The following is a 19,155-nucleotide window of genomic DNA, read 5'->3' as shown; positions in this document are numbered from 1 at the left end:
GGCGGCTCACAACATTATTAAAAACAAAGAGAGACCCACACACCCCACCGAATAAAACCAAATTAAAACCAATATTTTAGTGTTGTGATAATTAAAATTTCTAAAAAACCCAATTTAAAAATCCTCCCTAGGCCAGGCCCGCTTGTTGGAAAAGCCATGTCTTGAGGGCGCGGCGGAAAGTAAGGAGATCCGGAATAATTGTTTAATAATTGTTTAATAATTGTTTAATAAGAACTTCTCAAATGGTCTATTTGCAGTTTCAGAAAGATTTCTTAGAAATGTCAGTGACTTTATTTATGAACAAACACTGTGAAACATCTATTTGATAGATGGCACTTCTAAGGATCAATAATGGAAGTATTAAAGAAAATCAGAACAATTTTACTGTGTTTCATTTTTGTCTTTAATCAAATGGATTCTGCAGGTTTTTGAAGCAGTATAAAAGATCCAAGATTAATAGAGAGATCATTCTTATGTCTTTATTATTACTGACATCATATCTATCTGAAAGGAAAACTATGCCCCCCCCCAAAATAAATTTATAATTGGGGAGTCATTTTACATTTGCTAAAATTCCAATAAGGGAAGTAATAGATTCCTTTGCTCTAATTTTTGTCTGACATCTTCAATGTCATTTTTTTTTTGAGGTACAGTTGGTATTTAATTTGGGGGCAGAAGGGGTGTAGGAGTGCTATTCAAGCATCAGTGCAGTCAATACAAGGTTAAGACACAAGGATTAGAACACAGAGTGATTTCCGCTCACCTTTCAAATCTGTTGGAAAAAATTCTCCTTGCACACTTTGCTCTGTATCTCTATGTTTAAAAAGGAAAGAGATTTAAAAACAACACAAACTTTGTAATTTCATGTAGAAGAGGTTGGAGGTAACTCTACTCCTCTACCTAGTGGCTAGCCTATGGCTGAGCATGTAAGCTCAGCATTCTTCATAAACTACAATTCCCAGAATTCCTTGGGAGAAACCAGGGCAACTAAACTGTTTACATTCTCAAAGGAGAAGCTGAAGCCTTAGTTACCAGAAGCCTTATTTACCAAACGCAGAGGGAGATGAACCAGGCACAAACTCTGCTGATTGACGGTCTCGTCAAGACAAAGCATGTAGCCAATGCTGCCCTTATCAGAATATCCGACATGGCTGTGATGACAGCAACTCCAGGCTTTAATATTCAGAACTGGGCCTCAGTCTTTGTCCAAGCCTTCTACAACAACCCGGCCCAAATCCGAAAGGAAGGGCAGTACTTTAAAGACCGTTTTTATAAATGCTTCCGAGCAGATGGCAACTCCATCTATCTTAAAGCAAAAGAAGAGGGAGTGATACTAGTTAAAACCGGAGCCTTCGTCCTGGTCGGAACCTATTGCCAAGGCATGTACCCCAGTGTCTGTGTCGAGGCGATGGAGAAACTAGCAGACTACCTGAGAGCAAAGGGGAACTGAAGAAAGGAAGAAGGAAAAGAGCAAGAGAACTTTCTACCCAAAATTCTTGCTTGGCACAACCAGGAAAAGAAATGTCCCTTTTTGAACAGCACAGTGTGTTCCCTGCAGGTCAATCTCAATGGACATGTCCTTTGGAGGCACACAAGATAATACCCAGGCAAGTACAGGCAAGCATATTGTTGTGGAACTGAATTATTATAAGCCTATTTTCAGAGAAGGATATGGCAGGCAAGCATAGACAGAGACCGGGACCATCTCCTTGCTATTTACCTGAGATGAGCGGAAACTGCCCGAAATTGGCCGAGCTATTGCCACAGCAACCACAACTGGTAAGGTTCAGCATTGTCGAGGGAGAGGACCATCGGATTGCCACGTCAAAGGGCCAGTGGGCCTCCATGGGGAATTTCCTGTTAGAACAAGCTCTGCCATTGGACGGAGTAAGGCAGCAGACTAAAAAGGCAGCAAACCATAGTTTTCTTGGTTTTACTCTCAAGAAGAAGCCATTTTTGGATTTTGGCTTGCCTCAGTTACACCTTGGATTGCCTTGGGCCCCCTGCACCTGAACCTGGATCCTAGAAAGACCTGCATTTGCTGCCAGACATAAATAATGCTTTCCATCAGATCTTGGGTGCACATGGTCTTTGCGTCGGCTAGTAATAAACAAGGCATATTTTTTCAAGCTGAGGGCTACACCCAACCACAGACTGGCATACCAGGGTTGTGCCACTTTGAAAGCAGACAATTTCATGCCATTTTGAAAGCAGACAGATCCGAGACAAAGGAGTGGGTAAGCAAGGAGCACTTTTAAATTTGAGTTAATCGTCGTTAATTGTAAATGTTCAATAAATGTGGTTAATGGTATTCCCTGTCTGAATTATTTTCCTCTTTTCTTCCATTAAGCATTACAGTGGGGGAGGGTGACTTTTGAAGAAGTACAAGCATACCTTGGGGATATTGTGGGTTCGGTTCCAGACCACTGCAATAAAGCAAATATTCCAATAAAGTGAGTCACAGACATTTTTTTGGTTTCCAAGGGCATATAAAAATTATGTTTACAATAAACTGTAGTCTGTTAAGTGTGCAACAGCGTTACGTCTTAAAAACAGAACAATGTAGATACCTTAATTAAAAAAAAGACTTTATTACTAAAAAGTGCTAATCATCATCGGAGCCTTCAGCAAGCCATAATCATTTTGTTGGTGGAGGGTCTTGTAAAAAAAACAACAACACAGTATCTGCAAAGCGCAATAAAGCATAATGCAATAAAATGAGGTATGCTTGTACAGGGGGCCACACGCAAGGCTTTCTAAGTCCATATGTGGCCCTGGGGCATAAAAGCGGTCATCTCATATTTAGAAAGGAATAAATAACCATTTTTATTCTTTTTTCCCATCTTTTCTCTGTCTCTTTCTCATCCCCATCCATTCACCAATTTTGTTTTACCAATACTTTTTTCTTTCAGCCCTGCAGTTTGCTGGAAAAGGGACAAATTTCTTTTGCTATCAATCTTAACTCCCCACAACCACCACCACAAGGCTGACAAAGTTAGGCCAAGGATTGCAGGTTGATTACCTCTAATATGGAAACTTGGAGGGAAAGCCTGGGATGCAACTTAGAACAATACAAGGTCAATAAAATGAGACCATTTTAACATCTGAATTTCCAAAGCTGGTTTTCTCACCTGGCAGAATCTTCTTTACCCATACTGGGACGCAGAGATAAAACAAGAGGGGAAAAGCAAGCAATACAGGATTTAGAATCGTGGTCAGTGTGTTTTCTTCCATCTAATAGATTAATTTCTGTACATACTTTCATTCCAGACAATTAAAAATAATTCTATTTTTAATTCTGACTAGCATAGTCAAAAGATCCAGATCTTATCCAAGAAAGCCCCAGGCGCTACTATGTAGAGGCTTTAAGCCAGTGTTTCTCAACCTTGATAATTTTAAGGCATGTGGACTTCAACTCCCAGAATTCCCACAGCCAGCATTGCTGGCTGTGGAATTCTGGGAGTTGAAGTCCACATGCCTTAAAATTGTCAAGGTTGAGAAACACTGCTTTAAGCCAATCCCACATTACTGAATAATTTTACTAAAGATATTTTGATTTGACTGCTTCTCCAAGGACTTCAGGAAGCATATGGGATTCCCCCCCCCCTAATTTCCCCTGTATTCATACAACAGCTGAATAAATGAGACAGACAGACAGACTTACAGACAGGGAGAGAGAGAGAGAGAGATGAAATAACTCCAGATCACCAGGCTGAATTTCTGGTTAACAGCTTAAGTGTTTCAAACCTTCATTCCAAAATACTCATCAAAGAGGTACATCTTAGATAACGCAGATTCCAAGAGGCTAAAAGTTATTCCAAATAGATGGTCATATAAATTCACAAATAACAATAACAACAATAATCATGAGGAAGAAGCATGCCCACGTACAAATACACTCCATCCACTTAGTTTCAGTCTCCATCCTTGCAGGAAGTCTTCAAGTTACAAAAGCAATTGGGATGTGGTTGTAAAGCTTGATGTCAAGTGACTGGATTGCTTAACAATGGCAATCCCAATTGCTGTCAAAACCCCAGGAACATGTGGGTCATTAAATAAGGACCTCACGTAATAATGTGGAAAGAGGTGGGATTCCCAGGCAAGCAGCCCAGCAGGCAGTGAGGTAGGTGCTATGAGTGGTTGCTTGCTGCTTTTTTGCCTGCCTGCCTGCACTCCATAGTGCCTGCCCACAGCATCTGCCTACCCCCCCCCCCCCATTCCATAGTGCCTATAGCACCTACCCATCTACCCAACCATGACAAACAAACAGGCAGTGGCATGGTTGGGCAGATGGGTAGGTACTATAGGTGCTATGGAGTGGGGGGGGGGGCAGGCAGATGCTGTGGGCGGGCACTCTGGAGCATGGGCAGGCAGACAAAAAAGCAGCAAGAACCATCTTCTGCCAGTTTCCCAGCTGACTTTGCTTGCGGGAAGACAGAATGGAAGGTGGCAAATGGCAATGATAACACTGCAGGATGGTTCAAATGTTGAAATTGTGAGCTGGATGCCAAGTGCTAAAACCTCAATCACATGACCATGGGGATGTTGTAATAGCCACAACTTTATGGACTGATCATAAGTCCCCTTCATTCAGTGCTGTTGTAACTTTGAACAGTCACTGAATAAATGGTTGTAATCTGAGGCCAACCTATATTCTCTAAGAGGGAAGGTCGGAAACAGGTTTCTGCTTTAGCATGGTTCAAATTGCTTCTATGCACATTCTGATTCCCTCAGATATCCCTGCTGTTTCCCAGCATGTCAAGGATTGTGTGATGAAGATAGTCCTCAGCTTACAACCATTCATTTAGTGATTATTTGAAGTTACAACGGCACTGAAAAAAGTTATTTATGACCATTATTCACACTTACCACCACAGCAGCATCCCCATGAACGTGTGATCAAAATTTGGATTCTTGGCAATTAGTTCATATTCATGACAGTTGAAGTGTCCCAGGGTCTTGTCATCACCTTTTGACAAGCAAAGTCAATGGGGAAGCCAGATTTACTTAATAACCGTGTTATTAACTCTACCAACTGCAGTGATTCACTTAACAATTGGGGCAAGAAAAGTCATAAAATGGGGCAAAACTGACTTAAGTGTCTCAGTTAGCAACAGAAATTTTGAGTTCAATTGTAGGTTGTAAGCCGAGGATTACCTGTATATTATTTCTTATTATTTCTCTTATTTCTTTACAGCTTTTCTTCCTGAAGGACTCAGAGCTGTTTATAAGAAAGTAAAAGCCATTTAAAATAAACCCATGCAAAATAAAACCAACAAGTCTAAAAAGATAACAAAAACACAGAGATTAAAATAAGATTCACTGAAAACAAATTCACTCAGAAGTATAATTGGAGCAATCTACCCCTATTTATTTATTTATTTATTTATTAAATTTATATACCGCCCTATCTCCCTTGCGGGACTCAGGGCGGTGAACAGGCGATACTAAAAACCACGATAATAAATAGTTTGTTTTAAAATCGAATTAAATAACAGGCCTGTTCTAAAAACACACCCGTAAAAAACCCCCCACTGAAACATAATCAAACTACGCCAGGCCGGCCGTACGGAATAGATGGGCCTTCAGGGCTCGGCAAAAAAGGCGCAGGTCCGCAACGGTACGTAGGTCAGGGGGTAGGTCATTCCAGAGGGCAGGAGCTGCCACAGAGAAGGCTCTCCCCCTGGGGGTCACCAGCCGGCATTGTCTGGCCGACGGCACTCTAAGGAGGCCCTCTCTGTGGGAGCGGACTGGTCGAAGGGAGGTGTTTGGTAGGAGGCGGTCTTGCAAATAGAGAACTGCTGGCTAGAGAACTGCTGGCTGAACAGATATGTCTTCAGTGATTGCTGAAAGAGACAACCTTTCCCAAGAGACAATCCTGGCCCCTGCACCCTAAGAGTAACGAAGAGCCACTGGTTAGTCTTCATCAGTTGATTTTAGCACATGGATTAGAAGGAATCAGGAACAGCAATGACAACCAAAATGCTAATGCTCATAAATCTGCTTGTGACAAATTCCATGAAAATACTTAATTGATCCCAAGTCCTGCTTTACCCCCACATTTACCTCTGATATACTGTGTTTGAGCAAAAACTCTCTTAATCCCTTAATTCGTGGTACAGTGGAGCAAAAGAGGAAAAACCTAGGTAGTACAGTTAAAAATGGGGCTTTTAACAACAATACATTATGCAAGATTTCTGTTAGCCAGTCATATTCTCTTTCAAGAGTCTCAAATCCATTTCCCTTTCTTGGTTTTTTGTTTTTTATTCCACAGTATGCAGAATAATACATTCTGCATTATTTATTTGAAAAATGTACACACTGTACTTCATAATATAGTTTTCTTAGACTTATACTGTTCTAAAAACCTTGACCCTAACTCTAAATGCTTCATTAATGGTTTTTGGAGAGTAATCTACCATATTGATCCAGGGCAAGTTAGTAGGTAGATGGTTTTTTATTTCCCAGTGTAGAGCTGATTGTCTCAAAATCATCCAGCTGGCTTCCATGGCTGAAGGTGGACCCACTCCTAGTCCAGCACCTTAACTATTACATTATATTGGCTCTTGATATATATGTTGATATATAAAAGTTTATAAACATAAATATAAAAATGCATAAAATTAAAGTGGTAAACAGCAGAAAGAAAACAAATTTCAATTTAAAAGCTCCAGTGCTGCATGAATATTATAGCATTAGATTAAAAGTCATAGAAGAATAAAAATGCATTTCCCTGATGCTGAAAAGATAATAAGACTAGAATAGAATAGAGCTGGAAGGGACCTTGGAGGTCTTTTAGTCCAGCCCGCTGCTCAAGCGGGAGAACCTATATCAGTGATGGCGAACCTTTTAGAGACCGAGTGCCCAAAAACTGGCCCCTGCCCCGCCCCCATTCCGCCCATCCCCTGCCCCGCCTGCCCGCAGGGCCACTCATCGCCTCCAGGGCCTGCCACAGATGGTCCAGGCAGCCCAGCAGTGCCATGGCGGCCACGCCCTCTGCCCGCACCCTGCAGCATCAACTGTGCACGATGGGGTGTGAGGGCAGAGTCTTGTGTATGCTGCCTGGCTGCATGTCCTTGGCTGCGCTGCTCCGTGTGGGCCACTCAGGGGCGACTCTCCTTCAGGGGGGCTGCTGGAGAGGAGGGGGTCGCAGGGCGAGGCAAGGCTGGGGCAACGGCACGTGTACCCACAGAGAGGGCTCCAAGTGTCCGCCTCTGGCACCCATGCCATAGGTTCGCCACCACTGACCTATACCATCTCAGACAAGTGACTGTCTAGCCTCTTTTAAAAAATCTCCAGTGATGGAGCATTTCTGGGGGCAAGCTGTTCCACTGGTTAATTGTCTTCACTGTCAGGAAGTTTCTCCTTAATTCCAGGTTGCTTCTCTCTTTGATCAGTTTCCAACCATTGTGTCTTATCCTGCTCTCTGGTGCTTTGGAGAATAATGTGACCCTCTCTCCTTTGTGGCAGCCCCTCAAATACTGGAACACTGCTATCATGTCTCCCCTATTTCTTCTTTTCTTTAAACTAGCCAAACCCAAGCCCTGCAGCCGTTCTTTTTATGTTTTAGTCTTCAGGCCTTTGATCATCTTATAAGGTCTAAATAAGGTCTAGACTATCTCACTAGGGAAAGGCATTCCAAGGTTAGGCATCACCACTAAGTAAGCTTGTTTCTATGAATTATCCATTATATGTCACTATGAGAATTATCTGTAGTTGAGTTTCCAACTATGATCTCTGCCAGGTAATAGATGGGAGGATGTTTCATTACATGTAATGTGCTAGGAATGGTCGTAAAGTATAATTGACATTTGTAAAGCCTCTCAATAAAATGAACAAAACATGATGGCAATTGTATGTTTAACTGAATCCAGACTTGAAATATTGCTCATGAGAATGGCAAGGTATCATGGCCACTTTTGTAAGCCAAGGCTGAAGAGAATATGGCCTTTAAATATTTATAGAACTACAAGCCAGAGCCTTAAAGACCACTGCCCATGCTAGTTGAATCAAACATCTGTAGTGCCAAATGCTCCAACTTTGTGTCAAGCACTTGGAAATGAATTCCAGATCTCTTTTCTCTTTCTTGTAAAATCCTCTTTTCAGAGCCTGACAGCTATTGTAATTTGAAGTGCAGGCAAAGTAATGAAGCTGAAAAAGCAAAGAAACTACAATTTGGACAACCAACCAAATAAAAGGTCTTCTTTCCAGATTGGTGGCTGAAAATGGAAAAATGCTAAATGGAATTTTGCGTGATAAGAAAGCTATGATGTACTGGGAATATCTAGTAAGCCAGGAACACAATCAAATATTGACCAAAATGGGGAAATAGGCAAAAGTCCATGCAATAAGATTCCAAAATAAATAATGTAAAAAAAAATAATCTTGGTTTCTTTTTACAAAGACAATGGAGGAAATACCTAAATCAAAATATCAACTAAGCGAGGTCAATTTAACCCACAGATAACTAACATGCTGTGCCAGAATAGACAACTATAGCTGAGCTCTGCAAAATATAAATTACTAAAGTGGATGCATCCAAGGATTGATGCATCCTGGTATCCCATGCAGTTTTTATCTCCCTCTATATTAGTCTGAAAGAGAAAAGTGACTATACAGTACCAAGATTCTCAGTCAGAGAACGCTTGCTAAGAAGAAAGAAGAGGGCCTAAAAACAGGCATATTGTGTGGCAGCCCCCCTTCCCTGAAATGGCTTGCCCCCAAAGGCTTTAGTGACCCCCACACACACACACACACTTATAGCATTGTGGGAGTCTGTATAAATTTAGCTGTTCTGAAAGGTATTTGGAATTTGCTATTTTATATTTACTGGCAACAAATGCGAGCATTATTATATAATTACTATATACAGTTATCTTTGGGGTTTATTGTATTACTGTGCTATTTCATTGGCCATGTTACATTGTGCCTAAAATTCTTGAAACTGAAGTACATACATTCCACAAATATATGAATCAGCAGCAAAAATGCTGTAAAAGAATGTATAAATAATCAAGAGAAGGACAAAGATGCCGAAAGTGACACTGAAATTCTATCCAATTTCAAATATGTATAATGTTTGATATAATATATTCAGAACAAGATATTCAACATTTCTGGTTTTTTGAATTCTTAGAAGGACTAAGATATATTCACAGAGGATAGATCTAGAAACAGTTAGCTATAACAGCTTCAGTTGTTTACAGACTTAGGAACCCTGATCAAAGTACAGGTAACCCTCGACTTACAACCAGTCATTTAGTGACCATTTAAACTTACAACAGCACTGAAAAAAGTGACTTATGACCATTTTTCACATTTATGACAGTCGCAACATCTCCATGATCACATGCAGAGGCGTAGCGTGGGGGGTGCAGGGGGGGCCGGCCGCACCGGGCGCAACATCTGGGGGGGGGCGTGCTCGCACTCGCAGCTCTCTGCCCCTGCCTGGCTCACTCACTCTCTCTGCAGTGCTGGCTGTGCGAATCCGAGCCGAGCCGCCGGGTCGCCGACGCCGCCCACTGTGGAGGGGGGGGTGCCTTGCCCCGGGTGCTGACAACCCACGCTACGCCACTGATCACATGACCAAAATTCAGATGCTTGGCAACTGGTTCATATCTATGACGGTTGCAGTGTCCTGGGTCATGTGATCAGCTTTTGCGACCTTCTGTCAAGCAGAGTCAATGGGGAAGCCAGATTCACTTAACAACTGTGTTACTCAATTAACTGCAGTGATTCACTTAACTGTGGCAAGAAAGGTCATAAAATGGGGCAAAATTCACTTAACAAATGTCTCGCTTAACAACATAAATTTTGGGCTCAATTGTGGTCATAAGTCAAGGACTGCCTGTATATGTTTCATGAATCCTATGTGCTTGCTTTCAGAATTTTTTTTACTTCTCCTTGCACCTAAGCATTAAGCATTCTATTATGCTTTGAGATTGTGTATTAGCCAGTGGCACAGGAAACATTATGCAGAAGACTTAATGCATTCAGCTAAATATAAACATATCCAAGAAGCTAATGTATGAAATTCTTTAATTAAGAGAGGAGAAAGGTAAAGGTTTTGGAATGGCATTTACACGACCCAGAATTGAGCAGAATGGAAAATCTCCATAATGGATCTCAAAAACATAGTATATGCAAAGAAACTTGAGAACAATTCTGAGCAAGAAGAATTGTGCAAGATAGAGTAAGAAAAAAACTCCAAAAGCAAGAATTTAGCCTAGCGGACTACAGGACATATCTGTAAGCTGTTACTGATTCCAAAGAAAGTGTTCCAAAGAAAGTGAAGGGCACCCAAAATTATGCCATAATAGTGTTTCATTCGAATCTGTAATTAACTGCATACAAATGTACATTCAACTTTACAGGCAAAGACTTAATTTTCAACCACATTCAAGTTTTGCAGGGGGTTTTTTTTGGGTTTTTTTTGCTTAGGTAGTCAGTGAAAAATACACTTTGACCAGATGTGCCTAAAACATTTTCATACATTTGTTAGAGAACTTGCTATGGTCAGATGAAGAATAGCTTATGAAGGCTAGTTTCTATGAGAAGAAGCAAATAGTGGCAGCAGGAACATCCTTAGCAGAACTGCTTAAATCAGTTCTCTAGCTGTTCTTTGTATTTTGTTAAACTGCAAGTAGTATGGATGTAACTTTAAACGTATCTTTGCAAAAGCTAGACACTTTATTCTGGAAAAAATATACACTAAGGAAAGTAGGTTTGACCCTATATCCTGAACTACCACAAAATCACAGCATGCAGACTACCCTTCCCAGAATAACCAGGTAGCGTAATTGTTGCCCTTAATGAATCGCTGCTATTCCTTTAAAACATAGAGAAAATCTGTATCTAAAAAGGACAGAAGACAGAGTTGACATTTATATGAGCAAACGTAAAACAGTTGTCATTAGCGGGCTGCATCAAATTGGTGCCAAGATTCCAAGTTGGTGGGGGACATTTTAGCCTCCCAAAAGAAAATCCTCGTCTTTGAACTTCTAAGCACATGGGAGAAGGGAAACAGACTAGGTTGAGGTGTCAGCATTATCTTGGATTCAAATCAATCAAGTTGATGCACGTTGCAATAATTAGTGCACATCACCTCTGGGCTGCCCCCTTCCATATGTTCTTTATATCAGGATTTAGCAGTCTGGGTGGCTGAATAGGCTCATTTCCTGTTCTAACTAAAAAACCTTTGCTCCAAACAGAGGGAGAGAAAGAGAGAGAGAAAAATAAAGTCAAGCTTATTATACAGCAGAATTGTTTGAATAAATGCCTTCAAAGCCAAAACAACAATTCCTGCTAAGTTCTTCATTATCTTACCAACCTAACTAGATACAAGAACAAGGAATAAACATATAAATACTGATGAGTCCCCAAGGCTAGTGTGCCTCATCACACAGATTTATTTGCAGCATCTTCCACGATCCAGGTCCCAAAATTGAAGGATGCTAGAAATATTGAATCTAGGATTCAGGCAGCTAGAGTGAAATAATTTCTTTAAGTAGAGAAGAAACTCTCCAGATATTTTGTTGTTAGAGGTGAAAGATAAATAGTAGTCTCCTTTCACATAAAGAAATTGGTTGGCTTAGTAATCTAACTAAAGAAAGTCCAAAATCCACTATCCAATCTGTGGCCAACTAGCTTAAGAAGGCACTAGACAGGCTACATAAGAACTGCACCTTACACTCCTACCATGGAGGGCGCTTGAGGGCACTTGTCTTTTGTTGCAAAGCTCCACTCGTGTGAGCACTCTCCATTCATGTGAGTGGAGCTGTGCGCATGAGCACAAGCATCCTTTGCTCAAGCGCCCTCTACTCACAGTCGAAATTCCATTTGCACGAGTGGAGGGAATGCGCACTCACTGCTTGCACCAATAGAGCTGTGCATACGGGTATGCAAGTGCCACTCAAACACACCCTGCCGGGCCGGGGCGCCAAGGTGGAAAGATTGGAGACCGCTGTGTTACATGATTCAGCACACCCATTATTTGGCCAAGTACCCCCTACAAAAAGATTGAAATCAAGAAGGAGCTCTTTAGATTGCCCCAAGGAGATTGTTACTACACCTCAAAAAGAACGATTAAAAAGATGGAAACTTTAAGTTAAACATCTTCATAAATGGATAGAACCGTTTGAGGAATTGCCTGGAGGTTTGGAAGAGGAATGGACGGTTTGGAGATGTTTAAATAGACTGTGCACCGGTTTCGCTAGAACTAAAGATCACATGGAAAAATGGGGCTTCCCTCACAGGCCAAGGATATTTATTGTGAAAGTGGCACTATTCAAACAACTATCCATCTTTTACATGGACTGATATGCATACAGAATGACTTGCTGATCCCAAATATCCTTGCCATCAATGTAGCCTGGCATTGAGCTAGAACTTTATAAATCTGTTTTTATTAAAATTTTGAATGTTTTTAAATGCAATTAATATTTTCCCCCTTTCTAGCTCCTGCATTTCTGACACAAGAGGAGACAGGATCAGTAAAGCTCTCTCCAGGTTTGGCTAGACAAATTCTTTTGATCCCAATGTCTTTCTATTATCTCAAGAGCTTTGCTGAGCATGAGGGAAAAAAACATTACTTCCAAGGTTTTGGGGGCAAAGCAGATAAATTTTGCATTTCGCATATCTTTCTTCATGCCTATGGCAGCCTTCCCCAACAATGTCTATAACTAATGCTATTACTGGAGCAGGATACTGGGAGTCATCATCTAAGATAGCTGGAAGGCACCAAAATGAGAAGGATTGGCCTTTCCTTTTATTATGCTGAAATATATTAGTTATCCCCAAATTATTTGCATATTGTGAGTGAAAAACATCAAAGTTACAAAGTTCTGGCTTTTATGTTAAAATTAATGTCAAAATAAAAGAAAAATGAAGGGAAATGAAATCAAACATAAGTGAATGAAAAATTAAATCAACTGAATGTTTAAAGTATATATCCTTTTAAGTTCCAAATGCACTGAAAACAAAATTTCACTGGGAGCAGGAAGCTATGTCCAAACAAACAATATCTCCTCTTTCTTCTAAAAACCCCCCTTCTATTTATACCAGGGGTCCCCAAACCCCAATCCATGGACCGGTACCAGGCCGCAGCATGCCAGCAACCAGTCCGCACAAAAAGCAAAGCCCCATCTGTGGGATGCAAGTAGCATACAAAACCATCCACCCTCTGGTCCACGGAAAAACCTCTCTCCATGGAACCGGTCCCTGGTGCTCAAAAGGTTGGGGACCTCTGATTTATACAGCTTCTGCTTCATATAGATGATATTTTTCTACCTGGCCACAACCCTGCAAAGAAAATTAACCTTAGATTAGAGTTAGATTTGCAGGCTTGAAGGACTGAGAAGGATTCACTTGTGTGAAGCTACCTAATGCAAAACAAAGAATAGGAGTCAACCTATTCTATTTGCAAATAGTCTTGTAGCTGCTACGCTGATGATTTTTTCTGCCATCATGCCCTAAACTTTTAAGGAGTTAAAGCCAAGGGAAAAAGCTACAGCCAATCTGTAATTTGTGTGCACAGGATGTGTCAGAACCTGGAAAGATGAAAAAGAATATATCAATCTGTTATCTAAAATCAGTTTAATTGCCCATAGCTGTCCCTCCTCCAACAAAAGCCTCACAGATAATTTCCTGCAGTTCATGCAGGTACACGTTTGTAATGCACACTTGGCACAACACTCACCCAACTGGGCTGAATCTTATCAGATGGGCAAAAATGATGAAAGATAGGCAGTTCCTCAAATAACCAGACCCCATGCCTGTTGCCTGAATGTATTTATTTGTCTACTTCATATGGATTTTGTTCCCATGGACCGGATTCTCTGGCATTCCTTTTCTATCCTATTTTTTTGTTGCAAAAAAATCTGTTTCTCCCCATTCCCCAGTGAATTTTTTTGCTTTGTAGAGTTGAACATTGTTGAATCTCATTTTAGATTAAAACAGAAAGTCTTGACCCTTTGTTAATAGGTTCAGGTTTGAGAAAAGTAACCACTTAACCATCACCAGCTGGTGGGCACCTCCTTAATGCTAAAGGCTACAGATTGTTTAGATTATAATTATCTCAGGAATTTTAATTCTTAACCAGGCAGCTGACAAAAAAAGAACTCCAGCCTGTGAAGAAATCTTTCTGGCAGTTCACTCAACTCTATGTCATATGTGAGCTTTAAATCATCACTTTTTCCTCTTAAGGGAAAGAGTTCCTCTATAATATTCATGAGATGTTCTCCTTCCTATGGAATATGTCAAGTCTGTGTTGACACGGGGCAATTTCACAGAGCTATTTTCTGAAATCCCACTCTAGGAGACATTATTACTTTTTCTGGTCTAAACTATGGGCCAATCCTTCTTTTGCTTTTGTTCTTAGTTGAATTGCATCAGAACTGGGCCCTAAACAAAGAGGAGCAAATGTCCACTAATTCTATAATATTCTACTTTAATGCAGGTGCTGGTTGTCTATCACATTTCTGCACCACTCATCTCACCTAAGTGACTTTGGGCAGTTTATCTCTTTATGCTTATGTCAGGTTTCCTGGTTAAACCAGACAGGAAACACAATTAGATGAGGTAATTCTATTTTAATGTAAGATACATTGACAGAATTGTGCAAATCTGAGAGTACAAAACTTCCTGTTACTACTTTTAACTGCTTGATCCATTATGGAGGGTCCTTTCCAAGTTTCTTTTTCTGACTGTTAAGCCATTGGGGTCTCCTGCCTCTTTTATCTGATTGTTTCCTAAGAAACATCTCTTCCTCTCTTTCCCTAAGTCATTCCCACATTCCATTATAATTTACTAGAATGGGATAGACTAAAAACTAAAATTATGCAGCTGGACTTCTGGGGTTCCCAATTCTCATTTTGATTTCCTAATTATTAGGGCTCACCCAATAATAAGTCTTGAAAAGGTAAAAAAAAAGTGGCATGATATAGGACCAGGGCTGATGGTGCTCACAAACCTACACATTAAACTTAAATTAAAAAAAATACAATTGCTGCACTCCTACAATAGGTTGCACCAAACATAAGTCTGGAGTAACATAATAGTCTAGTTCACACAACAGACTAAGAAAATAGCTAGGTTTTCACAACACATTGAACTGAAAATAATCCAACCTCATTTTAAAGCTAGCCTAAAAAATTATGTAAAGCCACGCAAACTACGACAAGGAGGCTCAGAAAATAAATCACTGAAGGGCGAACTAGGGAAGCTTAAGAAAGTAAATTGAGAAATCAGTTAAACAAACTTTAATTCACACTGACTTGTTTTGAATCTTATATGTGGATTATAGTGGTCTTTCTCCAAATTCTGCAAAGCTCTTTGATTAAAATATAGCTCATTTTTTAAAAATACATAATTCACTATAAAGATATATAGAAAAGTATATATTGAAGAAAAATCCTCATCTAAATAGCAATAGCACTTATATACTGCTTCATGGAGCTTTACAGCCCTCTCTAAGCAGTTCACAAGGTCAGCATATTACCCCCAACAATCTAGGTCCTCATTTTACCAACCTCAGAAGGATGGAAGACTGAGTCAACCTTGAGCCAGTCAAGATAGAATTGCTGGCTGTGGGCAGAGTTAGCCTGCAATACTGCATTCTAACCACTCCGCCACCATGACTCTCTCTAAATGTGCAGCTATAAGAATATGGTCCATATATTTTAATAAAATTATCACTTTAAAAAATCCATTCACTAATGTAAAAACAGAACACATTTGTGAATTAATACTTGAATGATAAGTAAACCCTTGAGATCCAAAGACTTCAGTCACTGCTTACTTAATAGTTGCACAGATACCTTTTCCAGTCATAAAGCAGATGAGCAGAGTTAATGAGGAGAGAATCTTGACCTGCTTTCTCCCCACAAACCTAGATATGTAATGTTAAGGGTATTTAAGTGGGGGGAAGCAGTACTCTGCTGCTCACCAAACAATCTGATTCAGCAGGCTCCAAAAATAAATGTGGTAGCCTGTATTCTACAAGCTCCAGAAGTTGGGGGGGGGGAGGTCATTTCAGCAAATCACTTACAATTTGTCAGACATAAAAATAGGATGTGTAACATTTTCCAATCTTAAAATATTTCAAGCTCCAAACAGGGATTTGTAATTCCAAGGCCTACAGTTTTTATTCCAGCTCTACATTGATTTTATCTCATCCTCAGAACAAGCCAGAAAAAAACTTTTGATTTCATCAAAAGATGTTGATGGCAGGCAGGCAGGCTGGCTAGTCTAGTTCCAATTATTTTATTTTATTTCCCCACCCCTTATCTCCTCCTTTCTGAAAGGAAGAGACAATATTTGCCTTCCTCCAGTTGCCTGACCCTTGATCAGTTCTCAACAATTTCTCAAAGATAATACACAAGTGAAATATAAATTGAATTAATCAATGAATAAATGAATGAATAAATGAAAATAAAAAGGTAGATCATTGGCTGGCTCCTTACTGTAAATTAATTCCTCTGAAGATTTAGATATTCCCCAATTATATTTCAGGTAGTCCCAAACTCTAGTTCTGGTCCTTAATTTTGCTCTTTACAATTACCTAGTGCAGGGGTAGGCAACTTTGGCTCTTTTATGACTCGTGGACTTCAACTCCCAGAATTCCTGAGCCAGCTATGCTATGCTATGCCAGCTATGCTGGCTCAGCAATTCTGGGAGTTGAAGTCCGCGAGTCATAAAAGAGCCAAGGTTGCCTACCCCTGCCCTAGTGAAACACATACCCTCTTATTGGAGAAAACAGAATCAAAACAAGAACTCTGGCTTTTCTTTGTTCCCTGTTAACATTTTTATGTCTTCACTGAGTTGTTGGTTTATTGATTCTTTTCTCTTCTTTTTATTTTAGATAGTTGAGGGCAAACATTTTGAATTCAAGATCGGGATTGGTTATTCCAAACTCAAAATATTTATTGGAGTCATTTCAAGGTGAGAACATTTCCAGGAAGGTTGGAAGGCTTCCTGTCAGGACAGAACAGCCCATTTTAAACTTGAAACAACTTTTAAGCTCAAAAGCTTTCACACTTATAATGGTTTAAACAACCCTAATATTAAAATCCTCTATAAAAGCCTTTTTATTGCTTTTAGCATCCTTTGTCAACTTAGCTCATTCTCACATTTCTTATACCATTTCTATAGTTCTCATCCATCAGTATGCATGCAGTATCCTTAGGGTCAATTCCCACACACCTGGGCAAGTTCAAGAATAACAGAATAACACAGTTGAAAAGGACTTGGAGGTCATCTAGTCCAACCCCCTGTTCAGGCAGGAAACCCTATACCATTTCAGACAAATGGCTGTCCAGTCTCTTCTTAAAAACTTCCAGTGTTGGAGCATTCACAACTTCTGGAGGCAGGTTGTTCCACTGATTAATTGCTCTAACTGTCAGGAAGTTTCTCCTTAGTTCTAGGTTGCTTCACTCTTTGATTAGTTTCCATCTGTTGCTTCCATCTGTCCTGCCTTCAGGTGCTTTGGAGAATAGCTTGACTCCCTCTTCTTTGTGGCAACCCCTGAGATATTGTTCCAATATCTCAGAGATATTGGACTTGACAGAAGCAAAAAGAGGGAAGAAACTAGAGCCATGCCCTTGTTGGAACAGACAACTTGGTGCAGTCAACTTGCCGCGGCAAACTCGTCATAGGACAACTCATCGTGGCCAACTCCCTGCAGGACAACTCGCTGTGGGACAATTCAATAATTCAATGTAAGTATTTAAAATAATTTTAAAAATAATTTTAATTTTTGTCATTCATATTACATTTTGTCCCTCCTTTGCATCCTTTCTTTAATTATTCCATTCCACCATTTCTTCGACAGTAGTGTAACTCTTGTCCCGCGGCAAGTTGTAGTGTGGCGAGTTGGCCACGTTGTGTTGTCTGGCAGCAAGCTGGCCATAGTTAAGTTGGCCGTGGCGAGTTAGCCGCACTGAGCTGTCCTAGACCTTGCCTTTGTGGACAGCAGGGTAAATATGGTGAATTTACTGAGCAAGGTTCTCTGTCAACTCCAGTTTTATCCTTCAAACAGGTACCATTGTCCTTGAGGGAGCAGTTACATGAATTGGGGGTCCTCCTGGAGTGCAAGCAATTGCCAGATGGGTGGGTGCAAATCTAACTAGCAGGGCCCTCATCTAGCTTTGGCTGATACATCAGTTGTGGCCCTGCTTGGAGCAAGAGGACTTTGCAACATTAACAGTAATGTTCCATAAGTAGACTCTACCACTCAGAAACTGCACTTCATCCAAAACAGAGTAGCCCATATAATAATGGGTGCTGGACTCATGAATACATCACTCTGTGTTAGGGGCCTTTCACTGGTTGTCAATAGGTTTCTAGGTGCAATTGAAAGTATTGATTTTAATTTATAAAGCCTTATATCAGCGGTTCTCAACCTATGGGTCGCGACCCCATTTGGGGTCGATCGACCATTTCACGAGGGTCGCCAAGCAAGGCTGTCCGCCATTTTTTTCCCTTTTCCAGCGGGTGCCTTACCTCCCTTGGGCTGGGCCAGCTGGTGGTTGGCCTGCTCCGTCTCTGCCGCTTGCCAGCTACGCCTCGGCCGGCGCAGGGGGCGGAACCACGCATGCGCGGCGCTCCCGGGCAGGGAAAGTCCTCGACTTACGACCGGTTGGGTAGTCCTCGACTTACGACTGGTTTAGTCCTCGACTTACGACCGATTTAGTCCTCAACTTACGACCGGTTTATTCCTCGACTTACGACCAGTTGGGGGTCGCAGCATTAAAAAGGTTGAGAACCACTGCCTTATATGGTTTGATGCTGAGGCACCTTCAGGACTACTTTTTTTTTTTTAATTTTAAAATTTTATTGAAAAGCAAAAAATTAAAAACATTGAACATGGTAACACAGATTTGACATATATCTCATTTCACTATTACCATAAATTACTAATGAGAAAAACCTATACAATAACATCACTCTAATCACAATCCTGAATTATCTCAGTACAATAACTTCCCTGCTTTTCCCCCCACCATCTGTAAAATTTGTTCCAAATTTGGTAAAAAACCGTTTCATCCTGATTTTTAAGTCTTCTAGTTAACCTATCTAATTCTGCGCAATGCATAATTTTATGAATTACGCTTTCCTTACTAGGTATCACCATAGCTTTCCAATTTTGAGCGAATATAA

General features: G+C 40.6%; 2 protein-coding genes across 2 annotated transcripts in view; one reads left to right on the top strand and one right to left on the bottom strand.

Annotated features, from left to right (window-relative positions):
* COL26A1 (collagen type XXVI alpha 1 chain) overlaps positions 1–19,155 on the bottom strand; it is a 137,729-nt gene that overhangs the window by 107,080 nt on the left and 11,494 nt on the right. The window lies entirely within an intron of this gene.
* On the top strand, positions 1,064–2,310 carry PFN4 (profilin family member 4). The gene has a single exon (XM_015817866.1). The coding sequence runs from the start codon at positions 1,064–1,066 to the stop codon at positions 1,448–1,450; it is 387 nt and encodes a 128-aa protein (XP_015673352.1). The 3' UTR covers positions 1,451–2,310.

Source organism: Protobothrops mucrosquamatus, unplaced genomic scaffold, assembly GCF_001527695.2.
Source record: "Protobothrops mucrosquamatus isolate PMUCROS unplaced genomic scaffold, P.Mucros_1.0 scaffold643, whole genome shotgun sequence".
NCBI lineage: Eukaryota > Metazoa > Chordata > Lepidosauria > Squamata > Viperidae > Protobothrops > Protobothrops mucrosquamatus.
Note: the sequence above shows the minus strand (reverse complement) of the source record. Positions and strands in the feature narration are given on the sequence as shown.

Coding starts and splice junctions, on each gene's coding strand:
- PFN4 (XM_015817866.1), top strand. CDS start 1,064: ATGAACCAGGCACAAACTCTGCTGATTGACGGTCTCGTCAAGACAAAG.